Source organism: Dysidea avara, chromosome 10, assembly GCF_963678975.1.
Source record: "Dysidea avara chromosome 10, odDysAvar1.4, whole genome shotgun sequence".
Taxonomy (NCBI): domain Eukaryota; kingdom Metazoa; phylum Porifera; class Demospongiae; order Dictyoceratida; family Dysideidae; genus Dysidea; species Dysidea avara.
Genome location: NC_089281.1, coordinates 13,652,479 through 13,675,226, shown reverse-complemented (window position 1 = coordinate 13,675,226; position 22,748 = coordinate 13,652,479). Strand labels below are relative to the sequence as shown.

The 22,748-nt window shown below is 39.4% G+C and overlaps 6 protein-coding genes across 8 annotated transcripts; 2 read left to right on the top strand and 4 right to left on the bottom strand.

Moving 5' to 3' along the window:
• Nucleotides 1-410: 410 nt before the first annotated feature.
• LOC136269200 (stress-induced-phosphoprotein 1-like) lies at nucleotides 411-7,052 on the bottom strand. Its single transcript, XM_066064702.1, has 16 exons — nucleotides 6,912-7,052; nucleotides 6,624-6,833; nucleotides 6,434-6,575; nucleotides 6,213-6,384; nucleotides 6,077-6,156; nucleotides 5,498-5,619; nucleotides 4,242-4,368; nucleotides 4,088-4,190; nucleotides 3,907-4,027; nucleotides 2,254-2,350; nucleotides 1,735-1,859; nucleotides 1,646-1,682; nucleotides 1,346-1,449; nucleotides 1,202-1,294; nucleotides 622-692; nucleotides 411-559 (listed from the first exon to the last, which is right to left on the bottom strand). The coding sequence occupies exons 1-16, from the start codon at nucleotides 6,927-6,929 to the stop codon at nucleotides 487-489; spliced, it is 1,695 nt and encodes a 564-aa protein (XP_065920774.1). The 5' UTR covers nucleotides 6,930-7,052; the 3' UTR covers nucleotides 411-486.
• Nucleotides 7,052-12,040, bottom strand: LOC136269193 (MAP/microtubule affinity-regulating kinase 3-like). 3 transcript variants are annotated; one of them, XM_066064690.1, is made up of 17 exons: nucleotides 11,880-12,040; nucleotides 11,636-11,714; nucleotides 11,449-11,546; nucleotides 11,183-11,345; nucleotides 10,552-10,605; nucleotides 10,379-10,493; nucleotides 10,191-10,261; nucleotides 9,939-9,995; nucleotides 9,652-9,888; nucleotides 9,472-9,591; nucleotides 9,200-9,418; nucleotides 8,968-9,105; nucleotides 8,400-8,669; nucleotides 8,223-8,308; nucleotides 8,018-8,167; nucleotides 7,746-7,955; nucleotides 7,052-7,700 (listed from the first exon to the last, which is right to left on the bottom strand). In XM_066064690.1, the coding sequence occupies exons 2-17, from the start codon at nucleotides 11,684-11,686 to the stop codon at nucleotides 7,355-7,357; spliced, it is 2,385 nt and encodes a 794-aa protein (XP_065920762.1). In that variant the 5' UTR covers nucleotides 11,687-11,714; nucleotides 11,880-12,040; the 3' UTR covers nucleotides 7,052-7,354. The 3 variants fall into 3 exon arrangements, with proteins under 3 accessions (XP_065920762.1, XP_065920763.1, XP_065920764.1); XM_066064691.1 differs by having other exon boundaries at nucleotides 7,052-7,685; XM_066064692.1 differs by lacking the exon at nucleotides 8,018-8,167.
• LOC136269232 (p53 and DNA damage-regulated protein 1-like) lies at nucleotides 12,030-12,765 on the top strand. Its single transcript, XM_066064735.1, has 5 exons — nucleotides 12,030-12,162; nucleotides 12,211-12,277; nucleotides 12,325-12,405; nucleotides 12,454-12,534; nucleotides 12,587-12,765. Exons 1-5 carry the CDS (start codon nucleotides 12,091-12,093, stop codon nucleotides 12,661-12,663), a joined length of 378 nt encoding a protein of 125 aa, XP_065920807.1. The 5' UTR covers nucleotides 12,030-12,090; the 3' UTR covers nucleotides 12,664-12,765.
• Nucleotides 12,637-15,733, bottom strand: LOC136269211 (G protein-coupled receptor 137Ba-like). Its single transcript, XM_066064715.1, has 7 exons — nucleotides 14,642-15,733; nucleotides 14,530-14,588; nucleotides 14,270-14,477; nucleotides 13,326-13,469; nucleotides 13,152-13,277; nucleotides 12,996-13,105; nucleotides 12,637-12,943 (listed from the first exon to the last, which is right to left on the bottom strand). Exons 1-7 carry the CDS (start codon nucleotides 15,059-15,061, stop codon nucleotides 12,763-12,765), a joined length of 1,248 nt encoding a protein of 415 aa, XP_065920787.1. The 5' UTR covers nucleotides 15,062-15,733; the 3' UTR covers nucleotides 12,637-12,762.
• On the top strand, nucleotides 15,242-18,913 carry LOC136269198 (mucin-17-like). Its single transcript, XM_066064700.1, has 6 exons — nucleotides 15,242-16,152; nucleotides 17,080-17,188; nucleotides 17,329-17,364; nucleotides 17,428-17,497; nucleotides 18,025-18,102; nucleotides 18,270-18,913. Exons 1-6 carry the CDS (start codon nucleotides 15,293-15,295, stop codon nucleotides 18,812-18,814), a joined length of 1,698 nt encoding a protein of 565 aa, XP_065920772.1. The 5' UTR covers nucleotides 15,242-15,292; the 3' UTR covers nucleotides 18,815-18,913.
• Nucleotides 18,762-22,685, bottom strand: LOC136269207 (E3 ubiquitin-protein ligase pellino homolog 1-like). The gene is made up of 10 exons (XM_066064711.1): nucleotides 22,516-22,685; nucleotides 22,383-22,463; nucleotides 21,984-22,185; nucleotides 21,132-21,326; nucleotides 20,855-21,043; nucleotides 20,448-20,546; nucleotides 20,228-20,389; nucleotides 19,880-20,005; nucleotides 19,714-19,829; nucleotides 18,762-19,100 (listed from the first exon to the last, which is right to left on the bottom strand). Exons 1-10 carry the CDS (start codon nucleotides 22,683-22,685, stop codon nucleotides 18,986-18,988), a joined length of 1,455 nt encoding a protein of 484 aa, XP_065920783.1. The 3' UTR covers nucleotides 18,762-18,985.
• Nucleotides 22,686-22,748: the final 63 nt, after the last annotated feature.

The window sequence follows — 22,748 nt, the reverse complement described above, 5'->3', positions numbered from 1 at the left end:
CACAGGTTAGAAATAGAAATTTCCTTAAAAGAATCTAGTTGAATGTTGTGGCTATCCATTGAGGATTCCTAATAGAGCAGTCATTGTATGTACTTAATGCTTAAATGCACCACAATCCTAATTAGATTATTTGATGATCACACCCATGCTCTCAACTGATCACTGGGGTGTAGGGTAGTGCAGAAACTTTCATGATAGCTAAATGTATGAAGCAATAATATTATGTGTAGTGTAAATGTTGCACAATACTTGGGAAACCAAGGGTTAATTGAGCATGAATCATCCTGTACACCTTTGACTCATGAAAAAAGCTAAACATGCACAGTTTATTTCACTGCTGCTATTATTTTAATGATTACCCACCCTCACAGTCAACTATCCCTGGACTAATAATGATGATGTCATACTCGTCATAGCATGTATCAAATTTAATTGTGCTAATCAAATGAAATACAGCAAAACAGTTGCAAACATCAACAACAGAGACTATCGGACTGATAACAATCCTGAGCTCATCAGTTTCTCAATTTTGGCAGAGATCTCAGGATTCTGTAAGTGTCTGTGAGGAACAACAAGTAAATAATAATCTTGTCTCAACACACAAAATAAATAATGACTCACTCTCTTAATGCTGTTGGGTCTTCTTGCATTTGCTTTAGTATCATCTGCATGGCTGGATCACTCAGGATTTGCTATGGACATCAAATTGTAGATATCCAATTAAGTATAGTTATATAGAAACTCTATTACTCTTATGTCAACAACATAGTGCAACACTATCAAATTCACTACAGTGGAACCTGTATTGTCAAGGCCACTTGTATAAAAGGTCCATTGTATAGGACCACTATATAAATATGCATTGAACCAAGCAAAGATGATTTGGGATGGTTCATAACCAAACACCAAAATGACTGTACTATTAGAGTATTTTGCCAACATGGTTACAATTATGATGAACACCCCTTGAATATAGATCAATTATGTATTTTAGCTAACAACAATAACTGATAAAGCCCCAGTAAAACATCATATCAAGTGTCCATACAAATTGATACAAAATATCTCTTGCTATTTGATAACAAGGCTTTGTTGATACCGTTTGGAACAATTATGACCAACTTTAAAGCCAAAAAGGTGAACTACAAGAATATCTACTGCATCTTTATTGGCTGCTTCTTGGCTATAATGGCTAGTTTACCTGTATCTCAGGGTCCTGCATTGCTCTTTTGCGTCTTTCATCAGGGTTCAGGTTGTCTTGTTGATAACATTTCCTCATTCCTTCACGTGCTTCCTAATTAAAGGGGTGAACATTTTACACATTTAACCACAGTGCTATACTCACTGAATTGTTGGGATCAATGTCTAACACTTTCTGGTATGCTTGTTGTGCTCTGTCCAGTTCTTTCATTCCTATTAATGCCTGTCCTTTCCGTAAGTAACCCTTGACTAGGGAGGTTAAAAACTGTGAACTGTGTGTGTGTGTTGTGTGCAGTGTAGTGTATCCGTGGGTAGGACAAGCCCATGTTAACTGATATAAATTGCACAAAACTATGACATAAGGATCTTACATAATTCGATTACCAGTTCATGTGGACTTATGTCCCGTATGCATCTATAACATGCACCAATCAACAACACTCACTAAATTGTGGGTCCATTTTAATACACTCGTCACAATCCTATAACAATACACACCCATTACCCATACACATAGCACATGGTACAACACACCTTCAATGCCAGGTGAAATTCAGCCAGTTTAGTGTAGGCAAATGCTCGATTACTATATAATTTGGCATCTTCTGGATTACGTTTGATTGCCTCAGTGTAGCATTTGATGGCATCAGGGTAGTTTCCTAAAAAAAAATACACATACCAGAAATACGTACATGTTACCAAGTTTGTCAAATTTAATTTGGAAATCACACAATTGAAAGTAGATGGCAAACAAAGCTTATTTCACCAAGTGTTTTAAAAATTACACAATTGGTGAACATTTGATCACACTGGAAGATTATTTCTCATTTAAGTATGCATGTGCACAAATTCACAAAACCAGGAATACACTGAAACTTGCTAAATTCAAAGCATGTGCATATTTAAGCAAAGAAATAAGCCAGTAGTTTATTATATGTTCACTGCACTTAAAGCGAACATGGGTGCTGGAATATCAAAAAGTGTACAAGATTAGCGTACTGTGGATAAGGTGTTGTAGCCAGCCTTTACAAGTTTTAAATTAACATTTCTCACCTTGCTGAAATTGTTGGTTTCCTTTTTCCTTTTCTTCTGCGCTCTTGGCAGGATCAAAGTAGGCTTTTGCCTCCTCTTCCTTCATCGTCTTCTCTGCCTGAAAAGTAGGAAGGGGGAATTAATAAATTATTGTGATGATTTTTTGCCAATGCTGCCAATTATGATAACATTTACCTGTACCAGTGGTACACTCTGTCTGGTCCAGTCAACAATTTTATATTTTTGTACCCCCAGTTTTAAGGGTGCTAGTGGGTTTTTGAAGCTATTCAATGGCCAACCCACATAACCACATGCGGCTGTTACATCATAGTTGGCAATACTACGCACACTCGAAGTATCCATGTTAGGTGGCCGTGTATTGTGCCAAAGAAATTGGCCAAGAAACAGCCTGTTTCGTTTGAAAACCATCAAGAAAATGATCATCTGGAAGCCCAAGAATGACATTGGAATAAATCAGTCTGAAAGTAAGTGTTAGTTTTGTGAAAGCACGCTAGTTTGTAGCTGTACTGTATTTTCTTCAGTGATAGTGTTTGCTGTTTAGTTATATTTGTAATTGTACTCCTATTTTTATGTAAGGATGATGTTCCAGCTGGATTTATCACTCATTACAATAATATTATGCTGACTGTGGGTAATGAGGCATTACCTATCGAAGAGCAGACTTGGCGACTCCACATGTATCAGGAAGGTGTCCCAGTATGTAAAGAAAAGGAACAAGAGCTTTTCTTTTGTTCATAACTTCATTTATAACTTGCTATTATGATAAGTTGGCATTTGTGATTTATTGGAATTTGTTGTAATAACTGGTCAGCGTGCGCAAGTTCTACACTGCATTGTAAAAGGTAATATTCTAGATAGTCGAACCTATACCAAACTTTTTGTGGACCATCAATAATAAATTTGCAAACATTTAACGCATGGAATTATAATTGTTGCGATCCAGCACGAAGTTACAAGGCCCAGAAGTTGGAAGTTCGCTCGCAAGCACTCACTGTTTGTTTCATAACTGAAGAAAGAAGAAGTGCAAAGGCAAATCCATGCGCTAAGTTTCCAAAAGTTTGTTGAAGAACCTTCACAGTGAATTTGTGCCTCTGCAAGCAGCCAGTATATTGGAATAAGAAAAATGTATCAGTTAACTTTGAGGGACTAGAGCGTGCAAATGAAACAAGGTACAATCTTATACTTTCGTCTCTGCATAGTAGAAAGTTAGGTCAATCTTCGAAGCAGTAGTTTAAATTCCTGTAGCTTCCTTTTTGCCTGTGTCAAAGGTAAAAAGAACAGCATTTGTGTGTCTTCAAAAAGGCGCTAGCACCCTTAAATCAAATAGAATACTCTCCCTTTACCATAGTAGTAGTTACGAATACAGGTATATAAACCCCCTCCCCTGATCCAATAGCAAAAATGGAAGCATTCCGGTCATTCAAGATTAAAATTTAAAAATATGCATGCATGTGTAGACTTCTAACGGGCTTTTAAAGGTGTACCCCGTACAGTTCTGTAGATGATTCTACAGTGGATAGGTATATGCGCATGGGTTGAATTCACTCACAACAGTCCCACCAGAAATACAAACAGTTCGCACAGTAGTTTGCAAAACCGTACACTGTACACACATAATTATAAACACAAAAATCTGCTGTACATGTGGCTTACTATTTGCTTTTTCTTTAATACATCTGCATTCCGATGCTCTGTTAAGGATTTATCAAAATATTTGATAGCATCTTTCCACTGCTGTTGCTGGTAGTAGACATTTCCCATACGTGCCAGAGCCCTGCAGGAACCAAAGGGGAGGGGCTGTAATGACGGCATCACAGACTAACAAACAACTCACTTTGCTATTATTTTGAAGTCTGCTCTTAGCTCCCTGCCCTTATCCACAGCTTGTTCACACTGTTTCAAGCAGTTCTCCCAATCCTTTTGCTCAAAATACACAGCTAGAAATGCATCCCATTTTATGCATGATGATAATCCTGATTAATGCCCACCTGCTTTATTTGTTATGAATGTAATATTATCAGGATCAAGCTCAATTGCTCTTTCATAGTGTTTTAGTGCCTCTTCAAATTCCTTTTTCTTGTATGCAGTGTTCCCAAGTTCCTTCTCCTTTAAAGCCTGTACACAATCACATGAAACTTCCATCAGAAAACAAAAAAGTGTACCAAAAAGTTCATTGATTGGAAAAAAAATTGACCTAGGCAGGGATCAGACTCTGGTTGTCTTGGTTTTGTGAAGTCTTCATGACCTCATCAATAAGACCCCCTCTGGTATCACAAGTTTGACAAAAGAACCAGCAGTAACTACTCTAATATAGCAACCATTTTCATGTGGGTGAAACTTTCTAATAGAGCAGTCACATTTTGTACAGTACGGTCTAGGTATAGGGGGAAAGTTTTGACAAGCGAAAGTTTTGCAGTAGAGGGCAAACAAACTTATTTGTGGTTAAACTTTCGTGATGGACAAAAGTATAGAGGTGCCCGCTCAAAGTGCTTAGCTGTGCACATAAAGAATACACGTTTGTCTATAAGTGGCGTGGCTACATGACGATTATGATACGTGCATACATTGGCAACTGATGATCACACCTTGGGTGTGGCTCCATGTATGACTCCACGTATGACTAGACAGTGATGCACAATCCCAATCAGTGAGCATGGCTCATGAAAGAAGCTACAGGACTTTCCATGTTGTCAAGTAAAGTAACTTACTTGACACATCAACCAATCCGGACAGATACTCATCACAGCTAGCAGCAGCATTCACAGGGAAACTTTCGTGGTTTTTGACAAAACTGCGAAATCCGTAAAAGTTCTGCCCATTGAAACTTTCCCCATATACGATATATCCAAGCCATGTTAATACTTATTGTTTTGTACATTAGTCAGTGAAATACCACATGAATCAATACAACCCAGATATCACTGTGTTTGCCTGTTCATGGGGATCAATCTCTGTACACAGAAGGTTTTCAAGAATGTATTGGGGCTTTCTCTTGTACACAAGCAAATACTGAATATCTCAGTGGACTAACAAGTACACAATTTTGAAAGATAATGAATAGACATCAAAAAGTAAGGTAGAGGATTACATTCAGCAGACACATTGGTAGAGCATCAAGTCCTGCCATCTAGCACTATAATAACTACTAAGGCTCAAACTTTGACAGTCTATTTATTTAGGAATATTGAAAAACATGTGAAAATCCAATGGTTTCCCGACTATGCGATTAGCTATACTACCTTACTTCGTTCTTTTCTGCATCTTCATCAGATTCTGCTGCTGGTTTCTTCTGAGGAGTCTCATCTTCTTTCTTGTCTTCGCCGCCAGCAGTTGGGTCCACATAAGGGTCCTGATTACCTGCAGCAGCTGAAAAAATTGAACAAATATTTATACCATACAAAACACTACACATATACAAAAAAATAAAGCCTTCAACTGCCACTGGTACATGGCCATACCTATCCATGTGAAATACTGTACCACCTGTGTATTGCCCAGGTGCTACATTAGTACAGACATTATTATTATTAGGGTAGGTCTAGTGGCACCCAATGTTCAGTATTATACCAACAGACTACAACCAAATCTACATTGTATGCTAGGCTATGATCATATCATAACATGGAATTGTAGACAGAATACATTGTCACATATGGTATCCCTAACAACTAGCATCCTGTGAGGTGCTGTACCATGCCTCACAGGTGAAGTTGTGGGAAACACAAGTTCCACATCCATACTGCAAACCTACTGATTAAATTTATATGTATACATGCAAAAGCTCCAAACCAGAGCATACTGTATGCCACACACGCACACACACCTTGAGCTTCAGCCGCTTCTTTCAAGTCCACACCCAACAATACACTGAGGACATTCATTATTCTCTGATCCTTCACATAACTACACAACAGACATATACAGTTTCAACTACCCACATAATAAGCACAGATACTAACCGTAGCAATGACTCTGGGTCTCTCTGGAGCTCCTTTAATATCTTCACAAATGAGGGGTCATCAAGATAATCTTTTGTGGTGTGGTGATTTCTCAGTCGCTCCAAAAGGTTAGGATCTTGGAAGGGATTAGGGGTCGGCCCCTGAGCACCAGTATTACCAGCTCCTGTGGCAACTGTGACATGAGCAAATTAAACCACATTATTACTGTATTTTGGGTTTACTTTTAATTTTTTCCTCCACATCAGCTAACCCATCCTTTAGTTGCTGGTTTTCAGGATCCAACTCTAGACCCTTTTGGTAAGTAGCACGTGCTTCCCGTAAGCGTCCCAGATAAACAAGCGCTGTGCCTTTCCTAGAGTACCCCTAGCAAAACCAACATGCACAAGCAGAGACGCTACATTTTTCGCTTACTTTAGGCCAGTCTGGCTTTAGCTCAACTGTCTTGTTCGCATCTGTCAAGGACTCTTGATATTTGTTGAGCTTAGCGAAGGCGGCGGCGCGGTTGCTGAAGTACACGTGGTTAGATGGATCCAGTGCGATAGCTTCGCCATACAACTCTACCGCCTGGTCGAAATTACCCTCTTGCAACGCTTTATTCCCCTTCACTTTGAATTGTTCAGCCTACAATGGCAAACAAATGTATCACGCCGTGCAGCCTCCGGCTGGCTGTACTATCACGCTCAACACCATGAAACTTACCTCTACCTTGTCCGTCATTTTAACTGTTAACAACTACCAACCCAGTGCAATATTTATTGCTGACCAGTGAGCTTTATCGCAGATGATTCTAGAATCTTCTATAGTCGGCCCCGCTTCCCACCACCGTAAAACTACGTAAATATTGGTGCATGACTGTTCAATATTAATGCTGTGTAAAAATATCATTACATTTAAATGGGTAGTAAGTAGTTATTACATTGGGGAGACCAGCCTGCAGAAGTGTGGTATAGTGAGACAATACACCACAATACACCAACACAGTCGGTGACACAAGGTACAATAAACACTCGTCAGGCTAGGTTGAATGGTTTCCCCATAAATTATAATAATAATAATATATAACGTAACAAGCATACAAAATTAAACTTTTATACAATGGGCTGTGTCTAAAGTTGGATCTATATTATGTGCTGGCATCTCTATTATAACTTCAGCTCATTTGCAATCTTGGAAGCAATGCCTTTAAAGGCCATAGAGTTTCCTGATATTCTCTTAAATCTTACGCCATTTACTTGAAGACGAGGGAGTTTACACACCTCCATCTCCCACTGGATAAAATGATGACCTTCTTTTGCTTCATGAGAGCACATGAGAAGAAATTTCTCTCTCTGTTCATAGTCACAACCGTTGATGTCTAATACTCGTTGGATCTCTTGCAGGATGTCTAATGGATCCATTGTACTGGTTGTCTTCATGCTCCAGGTGAATCGTAATGAGCGAGGCTTAACATCAGATTCCTCTGAAGCTACAGATCTACAAACATCAGGACTGGTAGAATTGATATAATAGTGAGGTATAATAAGGTTTGCTCACTTTCTGCTAAACTTGGCAGTTAATTTACGGAAGAAGCCTCCTTGTCTGTGACCATGATGCATGACTTCTCCGTGGGCACCCATGGTGGCATGGCCGTAGTGTCTCACTGGATGACTGTAAGTACTCCTACCGGGGATACCCCTCATAAATGTCTGCTGTTCTCTCGAGCCGCCCAGAAACATGTCTGGGTTATGATCCCCAGGAGCAGTACTGAATGACATGCAAATAAAAAACAGATAGTAAAACAAACAATATATTGGGATATCAGAAACCTTGGTCTAAAGTCTGGGTCATCAATAGGTGGTAGAGAAAGCCGGGTGCTAGGATTGCCCGATTTACCCCTCTTATTGTGATGTTGAGAGGGTAATTTGGCTACGGGGTGGCTCGGAATCCCTCCGCCAGTAGGGAGGTCATCCTGAGAACTACACCAAACACATAGTACCCTCACAACAACACTATGTTATACAAGTGTCTTACTTTGGAGTTCCATTTGTGGATGCTTGAATGTGTTTGTTAGTGTGAATACTATCCAGACAAACAGTCTGACGTCGGTTGGCTGTAGCCTGTACAATATGGACACATGTATACACACAAACATTACACACACATACATGACAACCTAAAAGCACTAATACAAGTTGTAAACACACTTACAGCTGTGTAATCATAAGACCCTTTTCGTTTGGAGTGGCCAGGCATCTCAGCACGATTAGGGTTCTGTGCTAACCCTTTTTGTACAAGAGCAGCAGTATCATCTGTTGTTGTTCCATTCTCTACTACAACATTATCATTGCCACCATGACGCTTTAAACTTGGTGGGATGTAACCAGTATAATCAGAACCACGTCGGCCAGATGAAACAGGAGGCTGCCTCATGGAGACACTGCGAGGCTTACCAGCATGTGCCGAATGGGGTATAGATGGCTATTGAAAAAAATGTATCATTTATCACACACAGACTGGTATCACTGTACTGAATACAATTACAAGCATGAAAGGACATATCAAACCACAGAATTAGCCAATAACTTACCACCCACAAGCACACAGTAACATAACCCCATATTCAATACAAACACAAAGACAGAAACACTTTCATTGTAAACAATATCCACACTATACATGTTACACACACCATGGACACTACAATACACTACTACTGCTACAAATACTACACATGATGTGCACAACACACACACACACACACACACTATATTGCTACCTGCATTACAGCTGGTGCACTAGGCTTTCTAGAGGAGGTGTGACTGTGGAGGGATGAAGCTGATGCTTGTGAGCCTTGACTGGACTGGCTAGCTCCCACGTCTACTCCATTTGGCACTCCAAGAAGACTTGACAGAGACTATTTACACAAGTAAAGGAAATTAACACAAAAGTGTGAAATGCCTCTTCAGACAAAAAATGGTATATCATGTAACTCTAATTGTTTAACTCACTCTTGATTTCATGTCCCTGGCAAGCAACAAATATGTGGCACAAATATCATCATAACGGTTTTCTGTTAATGATTCCTGGATTTCTCTCCTTGTGAAACCCATCTGTAGCATTTTGTCTATTCTACCTTGATCATTGATGTCTGTCTTTGGTTCAATGAAAGGTCTAAGGTGCTCTTCATCGGCAAACCCAATGTTCATCCATTTATCAGTCATAATACCCTGCGTGAACAGCAATGAGTGGAGATTTTCATTAGTTTACAATGATATGGTACCTCAAGGTTAGCTCTTTTGCTGGGATTTAGCACCAAAAAGCGTTTCAACAGATTCTCACAATCTGTTGACATGTAAAAAGGTATTCTATATTTACCTCTTAGAACACGTTCTCTTAATTCCTAAAATATAAAGACATCAATTTTAATACCATGAGCAACCAGTAATTCAGTATTTGATACTTTTAAATTTTGTCCATCAAATGGTAGGGATCCACTAACTAATGTGTAAAGGATTACTCCCAGACTCCATACATCCACTTCAGGACCGTCGTATTTCTTCCCCTGAAACAACTCGGGTGCAGCATATGGCGGACTGCCACAAAAAGTATCAAGTTTGCTTCCTGGAGTAAATTCATTACTAAATCCAAAATCGGCTATCTTAATATTCATGTTACTATCCAACAATAAATTCTCAGCCTACAAAAAGACTTGATATATACACAAACACCAAACATGTGGACTTGTACCTTCAAGTCCCTATGGATAACATGTTTCTGGTGACAGTACTGGACAGCAGAGACAATCTAAACATACAAAAGATAAAGTAATAAAAACATCCAGCCAGTTAGTTAACAAGACAAGCCATTCATTGGACATCAATCTCTCAGAATGGCATGCACACTTGTTGATCAATTAACACATTTCCATTAAAGATGTACCAGAAGCTATTGCTGTGCACCCAATATGGTTTGATGTCTTATAAGGGCATAATAACTGACCTGTCTGAACTTAACACGTGCTTCTTTTTCTTTCATGCGTCCGTGAGCCACCAAGTAGTCGAACACTTCACCTACAAAAAGATTCTATTATTTAATGCACAATCTTGTACTAAAATAAAAGAATACAAAAAAAGAAAATAGTTTATTTCATTTAATCGGAACAAGATTAATACACACAACACACGTACCACCACTAGCATACTCCATTACAAGGTATAACGTCTTCTCTGTCTCTATTACTTCAAACAGTTTTACAATGTTGGGGTGATCCAAGTATTTCATAATTCTGACTTCCCTAAATAACTGTTGGACAAACAATGCTTTACATCACCTATTAGAAGTGTGCAAGTGTAACACTCACCTTCTGCAAGCTTCCTGGATTTAGCTGTGTCTTGTCTATTATCTTGATAGCCACCTAGCAGTAGTAGCAAGTAGGTGATAAGGTCAGAGAACAAGTGTCATTAGATATGGAGGAAGTGGGTCAATATGTGTAATGAACCAGTGTAGTGAATACTGTAGGAATGTTGTGCATAATACCTAGTAGTGGAGGACAACATACTGTGATACTGAGATTCCCAAAGGATGATGTATGCATGAACGAATGAATGAACACACACACACACACACACACACACACACACACACACACACACACACACACACACACACACACACACACACACACACACACACACACACACACACACACACACACACACACACACACACACACACACACACACACACACACACACACACACACACACACACACACACACACACACACTTATACTTCCTTCTCTCTACACATATACAACATATGCACACACCCCTTCCCACACACATGAAACTGCTGGTCATGATGACAACAGCAGGTACTAGAAAATGGCATGGTCACATCACACCATGCACACATACCATGTACGTGTACACACAAAGCAAAGCACACACATGCAAACACATGACAAACACGCTACTGAGTATCTACTCACTTCTTGGCCAGTTGGCATGTGTTTAGCTAACTTCACTTTTGCAAAGTTTCCTTTGCCTATGGTTTTTAGTAACTTATACTTTCCAACATAAGTGTCTTCATTGGTTGCTCGTGACATCTTACGAGAATTACTACCAGCGCTCCCAGCTGAAGACGGCCGAGTACTACCACAGAGAATGGACAATAACATCATTAATTTAAAATGTCAGTGTGAAAATCAACACAGCCAGGTTGAGAAATACACATCACACCAAAACAGTTCATCACCTGTGACTACTATGTGAAGAGTGTTTCTTACTGGCTCCACCACTGCCAGTGTGATTTGAAGTTTGATGTCTATGTGATCTGTGATGGTCTTGTTCTGCCTATAAAACACATTCAAACGAATATTTTATAACTTCATACAATAGGCGAGACATAGTTTAGCGACACCGCTAACAAACACCTCGCTTACTGATTCTTCAACGGTGGGAAGGGGTCCCCTTTGGCCGCTCAGGCTCGACATCGCTTACAGCTGCTCAAAACACGGTATCCTTAGAAACCAATATAAAAACCGGTTAACGAAGTTTCACAGAACAAAACAAAGTTGTGTGTGCATAAGAATACTAAACTAGAACAAGTTTGGTGACGTGGGAGGAGTACTATAAAGGGACGAATCGCTACCCGGTAACACAGTTGGTTGGCAACCCCAGACTAACCTTAGTGCAGTTGTAACTGTTCACAGTGAAATTTCGACCCGTAACATAGAGAGCGGTCCCGTTCAGCTACAAGAGAGAGTAGTCAACGCGTACATGTTGATGTGGTTTGTCTAGCAATGACGCACATAGGCATCCACGTGATGGTAACCTGAGACACGCCCTTAGGCGCCTCAATAGTTGATTGCGGATCAAAAATTAATTATGTTTACACATGGACTCCGTTTTGGCAACATATGCGAGAGCAGAGGCAGTTGCTTCAGAGATTTTAAGTGACAAACAGCAAGTATGAATGTTTTGTACTACAAGATGAGTTAATCTTTGCCCTTGTAAGATAATAGAGCTAGATGCGAAGCGGAATCAAAACAGAGAGGCGATTAGACAGCTGAAGTCTGCCTCAGGTGAATTTAAAGCAACATACAAATACTAGCTTATGTCTCGTTTGCAGCTAATAGCAAAGCATGGGTATGTTTTAACAATACTTTTCTGCAATTCAAGTCTCAGAAGTGCTTGGAAATGTTAGAGGAAGGTTAGCTTTATCAATTTAATAGATTCTGTTACTTTGTTATACGTTTAGACCAAAAATTGCTGGACAGTGAAATTAACAAATTGCATGATGGCTTGGAAGGAAAAGTTTCAGCTTTGCGTGAAATGGAAGGTGATTCATTTATGGTACATTTCAAAGTCTAATACACACAACAACCGTACAGGTAGTGATCCATTAAAGGGTTTCAACCTTAAAGGAATGGATCGGTCGGAATTATGGAAAGTTACAGATGAAAACTGAAATACACACAAATCATTGACAATCAACACACTTGTAAATACAATATAAAAACATAATTCTTCTGATCATATATTAATTATAAATTATATAAAAATCCTGTCAGTTGTTGCTAAACAAAGGACTTTTGCCAGCAAACAGTCTAGGTGGTGTTGTCCCAGGCATGGGACCAGTAGGTTGATATGAAGAGTTGATGCTATGTCTTGCAGTAGGAGCAGGACCACTGAATGACCCGTAACTATACCCCATACGACTGGGTGGAATCTGTGGTATACTGACTTGCCTACAAGTACATACACCAAATAATTTCCATCATACAATTTTAAACTTCTTACGATGAACGCTGGTAAGGAAAACTGTCTCCTTCAACAGAATCATATCTTCTCGGATTACTGAAGAAGAAACTGCTTTTGACATCGAGGTCTCCAGAATTTATCTCGAAATTCTAGTAGAAATGACATACTATTTGATAACACAAGAGAATATATTACCTGCTTGGGCCAGTGAAGTTTCACACGGAAGAACAATACCACGAGGTAGGTTGGAATCACCTCCCAGAATATTAGGGCAATAAGATAAGTGACAAATCCGTATTTGGAGTTCCATTCGTAGTTAGCCTAAAATTAGTGTAATGTTTTATCATAAATGGCAATGTGATGACATACCTGGTCTGACGGCAGGTTCCAGTCTGCGGCTAGTTTCCACCCATCACTGTGCACTACTGATACGATATTGTAGATACATCTTGATATAAAGAGAAAGCTGAGGGCTAGTGAGATCAACACAGCCCAGATCTTCCTTAGGGTGCTCTACAGGAATAAGTATGAAATGAATTAGTTAGAAAAATCGTAACTGTGATAGTTTGAAAAATTACAAACAGTTTCTGTAGAAACAGCACACAACGTATCACACCAACCAGTAGTGTCCTAATTATTAATTTTTCCAGGGTATAATATACTCAGGGTTGTATAGTGCCCATGTTAACTAGTTCCACTGTATGTGGCAGAGTAAGCACTTCATAGGTCCATCATGAGATCTAAAAGTACATATCCTATTTTCTAGCCCTAAAGGGCATAGAATCCACAAAGAAAATTTCCAAAAAAAAACCAGACTGCTTTCATCAGCCCCCCTTACATTCACACTGTACCACATGCCAAATATAGTATGCCTCATAGACACTGAGAATTGTGTTAAAAGGTCATTTCTCTATCAGTTTGCACAAAACTGTACCTCCCATTACAACTGACTATCAAATACTACTGGCCCATTAACTTTGAATAATCACAGTAATAAAGAATAATTATCAATGCTGCAAATTGAAAACAACAAGCAGAAAGATTGGTCTTTAAATTGTCTTTTCAATGGTACATATTTGCAAGCCGTATCAAGTAGTGACATAGCTCTCAGCAGCATTAGCAGCTTGCTAAAGCCGTGTTTTTTTTTCCAATAAGGCTTGCTGTGCTTAATTCACCACCATATATTCTTTTAAAAGAGGAAATAATATTTAAAAAATTTTAAGATAAAAGGAGCCAACTTTCTTGTTATCAACATTGTTGTGGTTAGCAGTTTAAAGTGTAAAACAATGTTACATAATCACACTTCCTTGTACCTGAACTTCTGACAATGCTCTGCCATATCTGGTCGTGTAAGTTACCAATATACACAGGGACAGAAACACTGCCATCACTAGGAACATTATTTCTAATATCAGTAGTCGTGCTAGGAGCAAATCATGTGTGGGTTTATGCAACCCAAATGTCACATTGACTATCAGAAATGTAAAAGTCAGTAAAACCCATATCACATTTGCTATCCTCCTGGAAAACAACATCTCAACTGAACAAGATAGTTAACTGTATTGTATCCTACCTATACATGTTAAGCTGGAAAGAAGGATCAAACCTCCATTCTAGGCTTCTAAACAGCACCTATTTTGGAAGAAATTCTTTCACAGGGAGACTATAATACACACTAGACTTACCCCTGCAAAGTAATGCACCAACAGTGCCAGTGAAAAGAACTGTAAAAAGGTGGGAAAGTTCACCAACAGCCAGTGAAGTATTTTAGGCAGTTTAAACACCATGTCACAGCAAGGTCCACCAGATGCAAAATAAAATGTGTAGAGTGTCAGTCTGAGGCTAGCCCAGAGTAGGTTAACAAACAGGAACACTGTTTGATAAGAAATTAACATGAACCAAAGTTTTCTGTATAAGATGAACATGAGCTGGGCGTAAATTAGTATGTAAAGGATTCCCACCAAAATCGTGATAATTATGACTACGGCCAGATTGAGAGCTGGCTCGCTAGAGCTTGTCATGTTCTGCCACGGCATACTACCTCCTGGTCGCTCCATACGACATATTCCATCCCTGTACTGCGCCTCCTCTTCACCGACATCCATGGTAATAGCGTGTACGTCAGATAAATACCGAGTCACTTAGAGACGAAAACGCCAAATATCCTTTTACATATTTGCTCTTTAGTACTATTCACTAATTCACTGTCTGTGTTATTTCTCTACCAATTCTTGTCTGACACTTTCTAGCGCTATATCCGCAGTTCAAAGTTGTTTACTTACTTATTTTGGTAAGATAATTAGGGGAATTTTTAATTTTATTTAACGCTCGCTGCTATGTCCGGCGAAGATGAGTTCGGCGAGTTTACTTCTGGAGGTGAAGGATGGGGAGCGCAGGATAACACGAATGGTTCTTCTGACTGGCTGTCTTATTCCGATAACCAGGACTGGGTTAGCGCAGTTCCAAATAGCGAGCAGCCTTCGTGGAATGCTTCCTTTCCGGAACTTCCTAAGGAGCTAAGTAACCTTTTGTCTGAGGAAATACCTAACTTGGGCGACCCTAATGCTTTCACATCAACTGGAGACCCGCCTGATTTTGAGCTCAGCAATAATGGGATTGGTCCTATTGGTAATATCGATGCTAATGATGAATTTGGAGACTTCGAGTCATCTTTTAATGAAAACACACTCGTTAGTACAACTGCAATCTCACAACCACCTAAGAGTAATGGTATTCCTTCCATGCCAACAGACAAAACCGAATCTTCTTGGGAACCTAATTTTAGCACAACCTCCAATGTTAATGCGGTTACCAATGAAACTGAAGACGATGAATTTGGAGAATTTGAAGGTACTACTGTTCCTAGTCAACCACAGAAAGAACCGACTCCTGAATTTGGTGGATTTGTGTCCAGTACAACAGATAGTAAAGAGGAAGTTGGTGGTGATGATGACTTTGGCTCTTTTGAAACTGTACAGTTTGTGGCTGCACCATTGCCTCCAGCAAAACAACAAGCAGTTCCACCCATCTCTGTTGCTGCCACACCCATCACAGTTGCAGCCACTCCCACTTTTGCTGAACTTCCATCTGCCTCATTCTCTGAGATAGCAGAAAATTGTTTCCACCTTGATCAAGGATCAGTACATCAACAATCAAACATTAATGAACCTATAAGTGTCTTGACTGAGCAATCAAGGTGAGTGGTTTTGACTTCAACACTCTTAATAATGTTTGTTAAAGTTCCGTGTTAGTGACACTATTTGTCCACTACTGTCAACTGAAATGGTTAATTTTTGGTAATTTGTTGCTACTACAATTTACAATGTTATAAAACATCTCTAAAGTTGTTATTTCAACTTTACTATTTTTAGCTTCACTGGCGATGTAAACCAGTCATCAAGTCACCAGTGTTTACATAGAATTTCGACTTTCAGTAAGAGAACAGGAACCAATCACACTGTTTCTAGAAGCAAATTTTTACGTGATCTTGTACATAAAGTTGAACCATATTCAACCTCGTCACTATTGACAGACGCCATGTTTGGTCACTACACAATTACACATGCCAACAATACATCAAACTTCACCAACTCCTTAATTGTTTCCCAATTATTATGATGTAACCTTATCAACATCTGGTGCAAGATAAAGTGTATGTAAGGCCTCCCATGATGCAATATTACATGGGAATTCTGTACTTTTTGTAATTTGGCTCCATTATAAGTGTATAAAAACAGTTTATTTTACCACATTTAGAAAATTACACCTGTGAATTTGAAATACATTCATGCTATTTAAAGATTCTGAATGCACCTGTATGGTTTCCCAACCAGCTAGAATAACTTCCAAACATGCCCTTAGGCAATGATTTTGATGTGGCACTGTATCTAAGTTTTGTTCTGAGATTTCTCTATTGCACATGTAACATATAAAGTTTGTGACCAACCTTCTCTGCCCTCTGTGAGTGAATTACACCATGAAATTTTTGTAAATAAAGTTAACAAAATTTGAACTATGGTTTTACTTTAGTATCCCTTTTACTAACCACTACACATAAAAAAATCTCACCCTTATTTTTTTTGTTGAATTTCAGTATACATACAGTGCTGTGTTCTCTGTATAGTTTGTGGTCATCCCTTCAGTCAAGTGTAAAGACAACTACTCCATTGTACACTTGGAATAAGTCTCATGTTGAAGATCAGTATCTTGCTGCACTCAAAGTTGACCCCATGGTGAGAAATGCAAGTGCATGCACACTAATGAACACATATACACCACACAAACACACCCACGTAGACACCAAATAAACTGCTAAAATGTTTGCGTTGATTTTTCAGCTTTGTTATTGTTGGCTTTTTTTCCCTTTTTGTAGTTGGTGTATACAATTCTATCATTTGCTGAAGAGATGGTAAGCTAATAATGTTGCACATTTTTACAGTGCGAGTGTTGATTAGTCTGCTTTGTGTCATAGGGTATGGAACCATTACCATCACAACAACAGGAAAGTGACTTTCAGTGGGTGGATAGTCCCACTGGAGAAGGTAATGAGATTATACACATGATAGCAATTGTGAAAAAGTTTCAAGAGTATTAGTCATTCAAGTGAGAGAATTTTCTCTCTTGAATTTTGAAAATTCACACCCTGAATTGTGGACATCTGGTTTATCAGAACACTCCTCTCTGTCATTCTGTGGTCCATTTTGTATACACAGGTACTTAAAGTATAGTGGAAGGAGACTTTTTTTTTTTAACTGTCTTCACAGATTGGCAAGCTATCTGCGAAATTTTCCCCCTTGAAATTTGCAGATCAATGGCATTGTTTAAGCATTACAATTGCATAAAAAGATCCTGAAGCAAAATCCAAAAAATTTTGAATGGTAGTGATCTGCTAATTTTTTACCTTCAAAAGTAATTAGCTATACAGTAGGAGTGATTAGGGTCATACGTGCACTTCATTAGTGCAAACCCAGCTCTTTAAGTGTCTATTTTGTGGAGAGGGGTTGAGAGGGGTTGAGAGGAGTCCCAGTTTGTTCAGTACACTTTATATGTTTTACATCTCCACATACAGAACAGCCTAAAGATGTCAGTGCTACATTGCTTGATCTGACACTAAGTTCACCTACTCCACAAAAGATGAGTATGCATGGTAAGTGTGTATACTATGTATCTATAAGCTTTGTATGCATTTGAGTGTGCAGTGTATAATGTGTACACATTTTACAATGAAACTGTACAAGTTACGTGCACATGCTAGCAGTTGGGGTTACCCTAGCAGTTGTTGGTACACATATTATATTTAATGTTACTTCTTAGAATCTTTTCAACTGGACGCAGACTTGATGGGGCTGGATTTCACCCTTACTGATGACATCGAGCAACTTGCAGCTAATCAGGGGGAGGAGCAAGCGTCTGCAACAAAGGAGGAACTTGCAGCAACTGCAGCTGCCAATGCCATAGCAAACATGCTGGGACTACCATCAAACCCTTATCTCACTGAGCAGACAGAAGATAGCCAGCCATTTGTCACTGACAACTCTCTCTTTAATAAAGATACAAGTAGTGAGGCAACAACATTGACAACTGAGCTCCCTGCTACAAGTAATGCTCTTGATCTAACAGCATCTCTCAATGCTTTGACTGTGTCCAAAGAAGAACTACAGTCACTCCAGCCATCACAGAAAACTCTCGACTCTCTACAGGTGTCTCCAGATACCCTAAAGTCACTGAGTGATGTCCCAGTGAACATGCCCACCACCACACAGGTACCACCTCTTAGCGAAGCAGCTCGTACGCTACTCAATTCACTACCGGACGTAACATTCATGTTATCCAACACACAAATACACAAAAGAACATAACATGATATACATTTGATAATATAGTTCATGTATGAAGTTGTGTCCACTCTCTTAATAAACAATGTTCCAAATAAGCGATGGATTTTGCTGAATTATAGCATACAGTTGACTGGTGTTGTATGTACAGTAGTATACATGAGGTCTATGTCACAGGGAGGGAGGGGGTTGGGGTTAGCTGTAGATAAGTTTAGTGTATGGTGGTTGCATTGCTAGTGGAGTCTTGCAGAAGGGACACTGGATTGCCCAGTCATTCACCGAATAAGGGGTCTCCAATGATGACCAGTACCTGAGAGGATTAACATGATCGTCAAGTCAAATTGTTTTTTTTGTGTGTGGAGTGTCTACTTGGTAGTCAGTACTAAATTTATAACAACAACAAAAATTGGACTCCTTTCTGGAAGATCAGATATTTCTGTAGACATTAATCACTTCCATATCATTGAATGTGCAATAAATTTGTCCAATTTAAATAAATTTTGGTAGACGGTAATTTATAGCACTGAATGTGTGGTGTATGTGTGTCTAACAGGATACTAACAACTCATCCACTGCCCACTAATACGATCACCAATTTTCCACTCTGTTAGGTACTATGCAGTACACCTACTAATAGTGTGTTATGATTGGACAAGAAGACATCATCAAACACATTACTACATTGCCATACTTAACACTATCAATATTATCAGGCTACAAGCTATAATTGTTATTGTAACTGGATAGTTTTATTAGTGTAAGCCAACACAGGTCAAATGTACACATCACACGTTCAATAGTGTCTCCTAATCTACACTAAGTTGTCTTGGTTACAAAACTTGTAGGGAAAATTTTCATGGCACTAATAGACACTTTGGGGCCAACCAATAATTTCCTAAGATATGGATCACATGGTCTCTCACCTGACTGTAGCATGAGATGAGACATGCCCACAGGGCACAAACACATGTGTGGGCGGGTCATTCCCAAGACAGTATGCTCGTTGCTGCCCCAACTCTAGTTTAGCATATGGACCAGTCTGAGGTGACAGATATTATGTAATACGACATCATTGTTGCTATTGGTTACCTGTCTACATGTGGGACACGTTCTGTTCCTATCATCCTCCTTGTCACTGGCTTTCCATTGGTGGAATCCACACACGTGACCACATCTTAGGTATGCCCATGGTTGTCTCTCTCGTTCAAAAGCAGCCTATCAAACAGGGAGAATTGGCCTATACTTGGAGATGCATGAATAAAAATTTTCATGAAAATTTTCAAAGAGCTACTAGACTGAAACTGAGTAATACAGAGTACTCTATAAGCAAGAGTTAATACCTACTATTATTAACTCTTGCTATAAGCATCAAGATATTTTTTTGGGTCCTCAAGTATCCACATTCACAGGTTTCAGTGTAGTCAGTTCATATCTTACAGATGACATGCTGACAGCACTTTTCACTCGTGCTTGACTAGAAGAATCTGCTGCTGAGCTGCTACCTCTTAATGGAGGGTAGGCAAGGGTGAAGAAATTAACTGGACATTGTGCCTGTGTAGCATTCAGGTGGTCTCTGTGGCCACGTATTAGTTCTTTGGTCTGTTGGAATTAAGCATGTAACTTATGTACACCTGGAAGTCTTTACTGATCTCCATACCGGTGCATGTTCCAGTCCCATGGCAGTCCGCCAAATAAGAGTGACACCACACAAGTCAATCAAACATCCGTCTGTCAGTATGTTAGTCTCTTCAACAACCTAAAACAATAAGACACTGTCACTAAGGATACCACACATGCCACATTGAAGTAGCCTTAGTAATTGTACACTATGGGACCACAGGCAAGTGTTCTGATTACAGGGATCTAAGTGTGTGTACATTAATAAAAATACCATAGATTATTAAAGTGCCCACATTTCAGGGTATCCTGTTTGAAGGGGTTTCACTGTACACAATAGATGCTGTATAGTGTCATTGTGTATGGACAATTATTCCTTATAAGGACTGATGGAAGTGCTTCAATACATGTTGTGTGGTTGGGTGATGGACAGATGGACATACTTACTGGAGATCCTGGTTTACGAGAGGAACGTTTGTCACGTAACGTGAAGATGTTTCCCAGAACAGATACTTCTAGCCATCTACCTGGATTCACTCCTGGTACAAAGCAGCCACTAGGTCGTAGTAACCCAACTCCATTTGTTGTTAAACAATCGCTCTCGACAGGGCTTAGTTGCCATGATGGAACAGAGGTCTAGAGAACAAAAGGAAACCCAGTGATGTGAATGACGTGAATTCAGCCTTCATAATGACTCAGGTTTCTGTTACAAATTAGTACTTACTGATGGTTTAATCTGATTGGATGCATCAAAGGCACCAGCATATATCCGCGCTGTGTATGGCGGTTGTCGTTCGCAGACGATACGACAAGCATACCGTGACACCGTGCTGTTGGCCTTGTACATGACCTGGCCACTGAGATCCTTTCCCGTATCCATAACAACCAGGTCAATTGCATCATCTGGTGACCGGCCAACCTACACAAAAAATGACACAAATCTGAAACTCAATAATACAAACACTTGTAATAATTATCCAATAATAACACATTGAGAATACCCCACACTTTGTTTACCCATTAAGTACTGACTACAATACAATTAACTTGTATAGTAGATTCAAGCACAACACAGATGCTATAAATTTTATTACTGTGAAACCAAACTCTCTAAACTATTCCAAAAATAAAATTTGGGTCCCAACAGATCTGGATTCATATAAGTCCAAAAATAGTTGGTCAACTGTATACATGTAGCCAGCAATTTGAAGTAGAATGGTGAAATTTAAAATTATATAGTTTGCAACTTGCTGATAATGATATCATTTTGAAAGCACTGACTTTAATTACCATAAACAGTTAACTGGTCCAGTTCCATATTTAACCATTGTGGGAAGCTCATCTCTCTCCACATCAACAAAGGACCCATACATTTTTATCTCCTGAAACTTCTTTATAGCAGTAAAAACAAACCTGAAAAATGTGGTTATAACAATATTATTGAAATATGGTGTAATATGGAGACTTTTAAAAGTCCAACTAACAGCGTCCTTACCAACAAGGTGTACTGTCAGTTTATGTAGTAAATGTCTGGTATCCTTAAGTGTCCACATTAACAAGTTTAGTGTATATTCACCTGAAACATGTCAGTATCAGGATCCAGTCCATAAGACATGATTGTTGTCTTCTTGTTTACTGTAATGTTAATACCATGTGTAACATCTTGGTCTCTTCCATCATCCTGCGGTCGAACACCTGTGGGCTTCTCTTGTCTTACTAGCGTAAACCGATGTCGCATTTTATTACAGATTGGAGGGCAGGGTAGTTCTCCATTAGTACTGTGGAGAAGTGGAAATGTCACACTCGACCCACTTAGCACAATAGGACACTCCAAATAAAAGCCACCATACCTCTATATAAAGGACAAAGCCTACTCTGGCTTATGTTGGGCCTAGTCAGTGCCAATGCAGTGAAAATAGCTGGTCTCTAAGTGGCCATTATTCAGAGTTGTCCACGAGGTCCCAAACTCACTTACCCAACTACTATTAATTCGCCATATATCGGTGAGTCCTTGAGGGAAAGTCGTTTCATCCTTCCTTGCACTTCGGGTTTTATCCTATGCACGCCAGCAAGGACACTATAAAGGTGTGCGGTAAACAGTCACTCACATTCTTAGATTGGATGGTCCTACGCCGTTTGCTTGTATTTCAGCGGGCCTCGCTGTGGGACAGCGTGTAAGGCCGGCAATATCATCTCTCGTTTCGTCTTCGTGGTCACTTGTAGTCTCGCACGACATCATACACGCAATGGGCAGTCTACAACTGGCTGTAACTGCCATAAACAGCTAGCGAATACGACTGGGAACCAACCACTTTGACCTGTAAACACTTCGATATCGTTT

Excerpts from the sequence above, each read along its gene's own strand:
- LOC136269200 (XM_066064702.1), bottom strand. Across the intron at positions 6,576-6,623 it reads TAAAGCCAGACTGGCCTAAA|GGGTACTCTAGGAAAGGCAC; the intron begins GTAAGCGAAAAA and ends TGGTTTTGCTAG. Across the intron at positions 1,683-1,734 it reads AATTTCACCTGGCATTGAAG|GATTGTGACGAGTGTATTAA; the intron begins GTGTGTTGTACC and ends GTATTGTTATAG.
- LOC136269211 (XM_066064715.1), bottom strand. The coding sequence starts at position 15,061 with ATGGATGTCGGTGAAGAGGAGGCGCAGTACAGGGATGGAATATGTCGT. Across the intron at positions 14,478-14,529 it reads TTCCAGCTTAACATGTATAG|GAGGATAGCAAATGTGATAT; the intron begins GTAGGATACAAT and ends GTTGTTTTCCAG. Across the intron at positions 13,106-13,151 it reads AACTTCACTGGCCCAAGCAG|AATTTCGAGATAAATTCTGG; the intron begins GTAATATATTCT and ends CATTTCTACTAG.
- LOC136269207 (XM_066064711.1), bottom strand. The coding sequence starts at position 22,685 with ATGGCAGTTACAGCCAGTTGTAGACTGCCCATTGCGTGTATGATGTCG. Across the intron at positions 20,547-20,854 it reads CTCGTAAACCAGGATCTCCA|GTTGTTGAAGAGACTAACAT; the intron begins GTAAGTATGTCC and ends TTATTGTTTTAG. Across the intron at positions 20,006-20,227 it reads GTGCTGTCAGCATGTCATCT|GCTGCTTTTGAACGAGAGAG; the intron begins GTAAGATATGAA and ends CCTGTTTGATAG.
- LOC136269193 (XM_066064690.1), bottom strand. The coding sequence starts at position 11,686 with ATGTCGAGCCTGAGCGGCCAAAGGGGACCCCTTCCCACCGTTGAAGAA. Across the intron at positions 9,106-9,199 it reads CCAGGGACATGAAATCAAGA|TCTCTGTCAAGTCTTCTTGG; the intron begins GTGAGTTAAACA and ends TTGTGTAAATAG. Across the intron at positions 7,701-7,745 it reads ACTGCCAAGTTTAGCAGAAA|TCCTGATGTTTGTAGATCTG; the intron begins GTGAGCAAACCT and ends CAATTCTACCAG.
- LOC136269198 (XM_066064700.1), top strand. The coding sequence starts at position 15,293 with ATGTCCGGCGAAGATGAGTTCGGCGAGTTTACTTCTGGAGGTGAAGGA. Across the intron at positions 17,365-17,427 it reads TATCATTTGCTGAAGAGATG|GGTATGGAACCATTACCATC; the intron begins GTAAGCTAATAA and ends TTTGTGTCATAG. Across the intron at positions 18,103-18,269 it reads ACAAAAGATGAGTATGCATG|AATCTTTTCAACTGGACGCA; the intron begins GTAAGTGTGTAT and ends GTTACTTCTTAG.
- LOC136269232 (XM_066064735.1), top strand. The coding sequence starts at position 12,091 with ATGGACTCCGTTTTGGCAACATATGCGAGAGCAGAGGCAGTTGCTTCA. Across the intron at positions 12,406-12,453 it reads CTTGGAAATGTTAGAGGAAG|ACCAAAAATTGCTGGACAGT; the intron begins GTTAGCTTTATC and ends TTATACGTTTAG. Across the intron at positions 12,535-12,586 it reads AGCTTTGCGTGAAATGGAAG|GTAGTGATCCATTAAAGGGT; the intron begins GTGATTCATTTA and ends ACAACCGTACAG.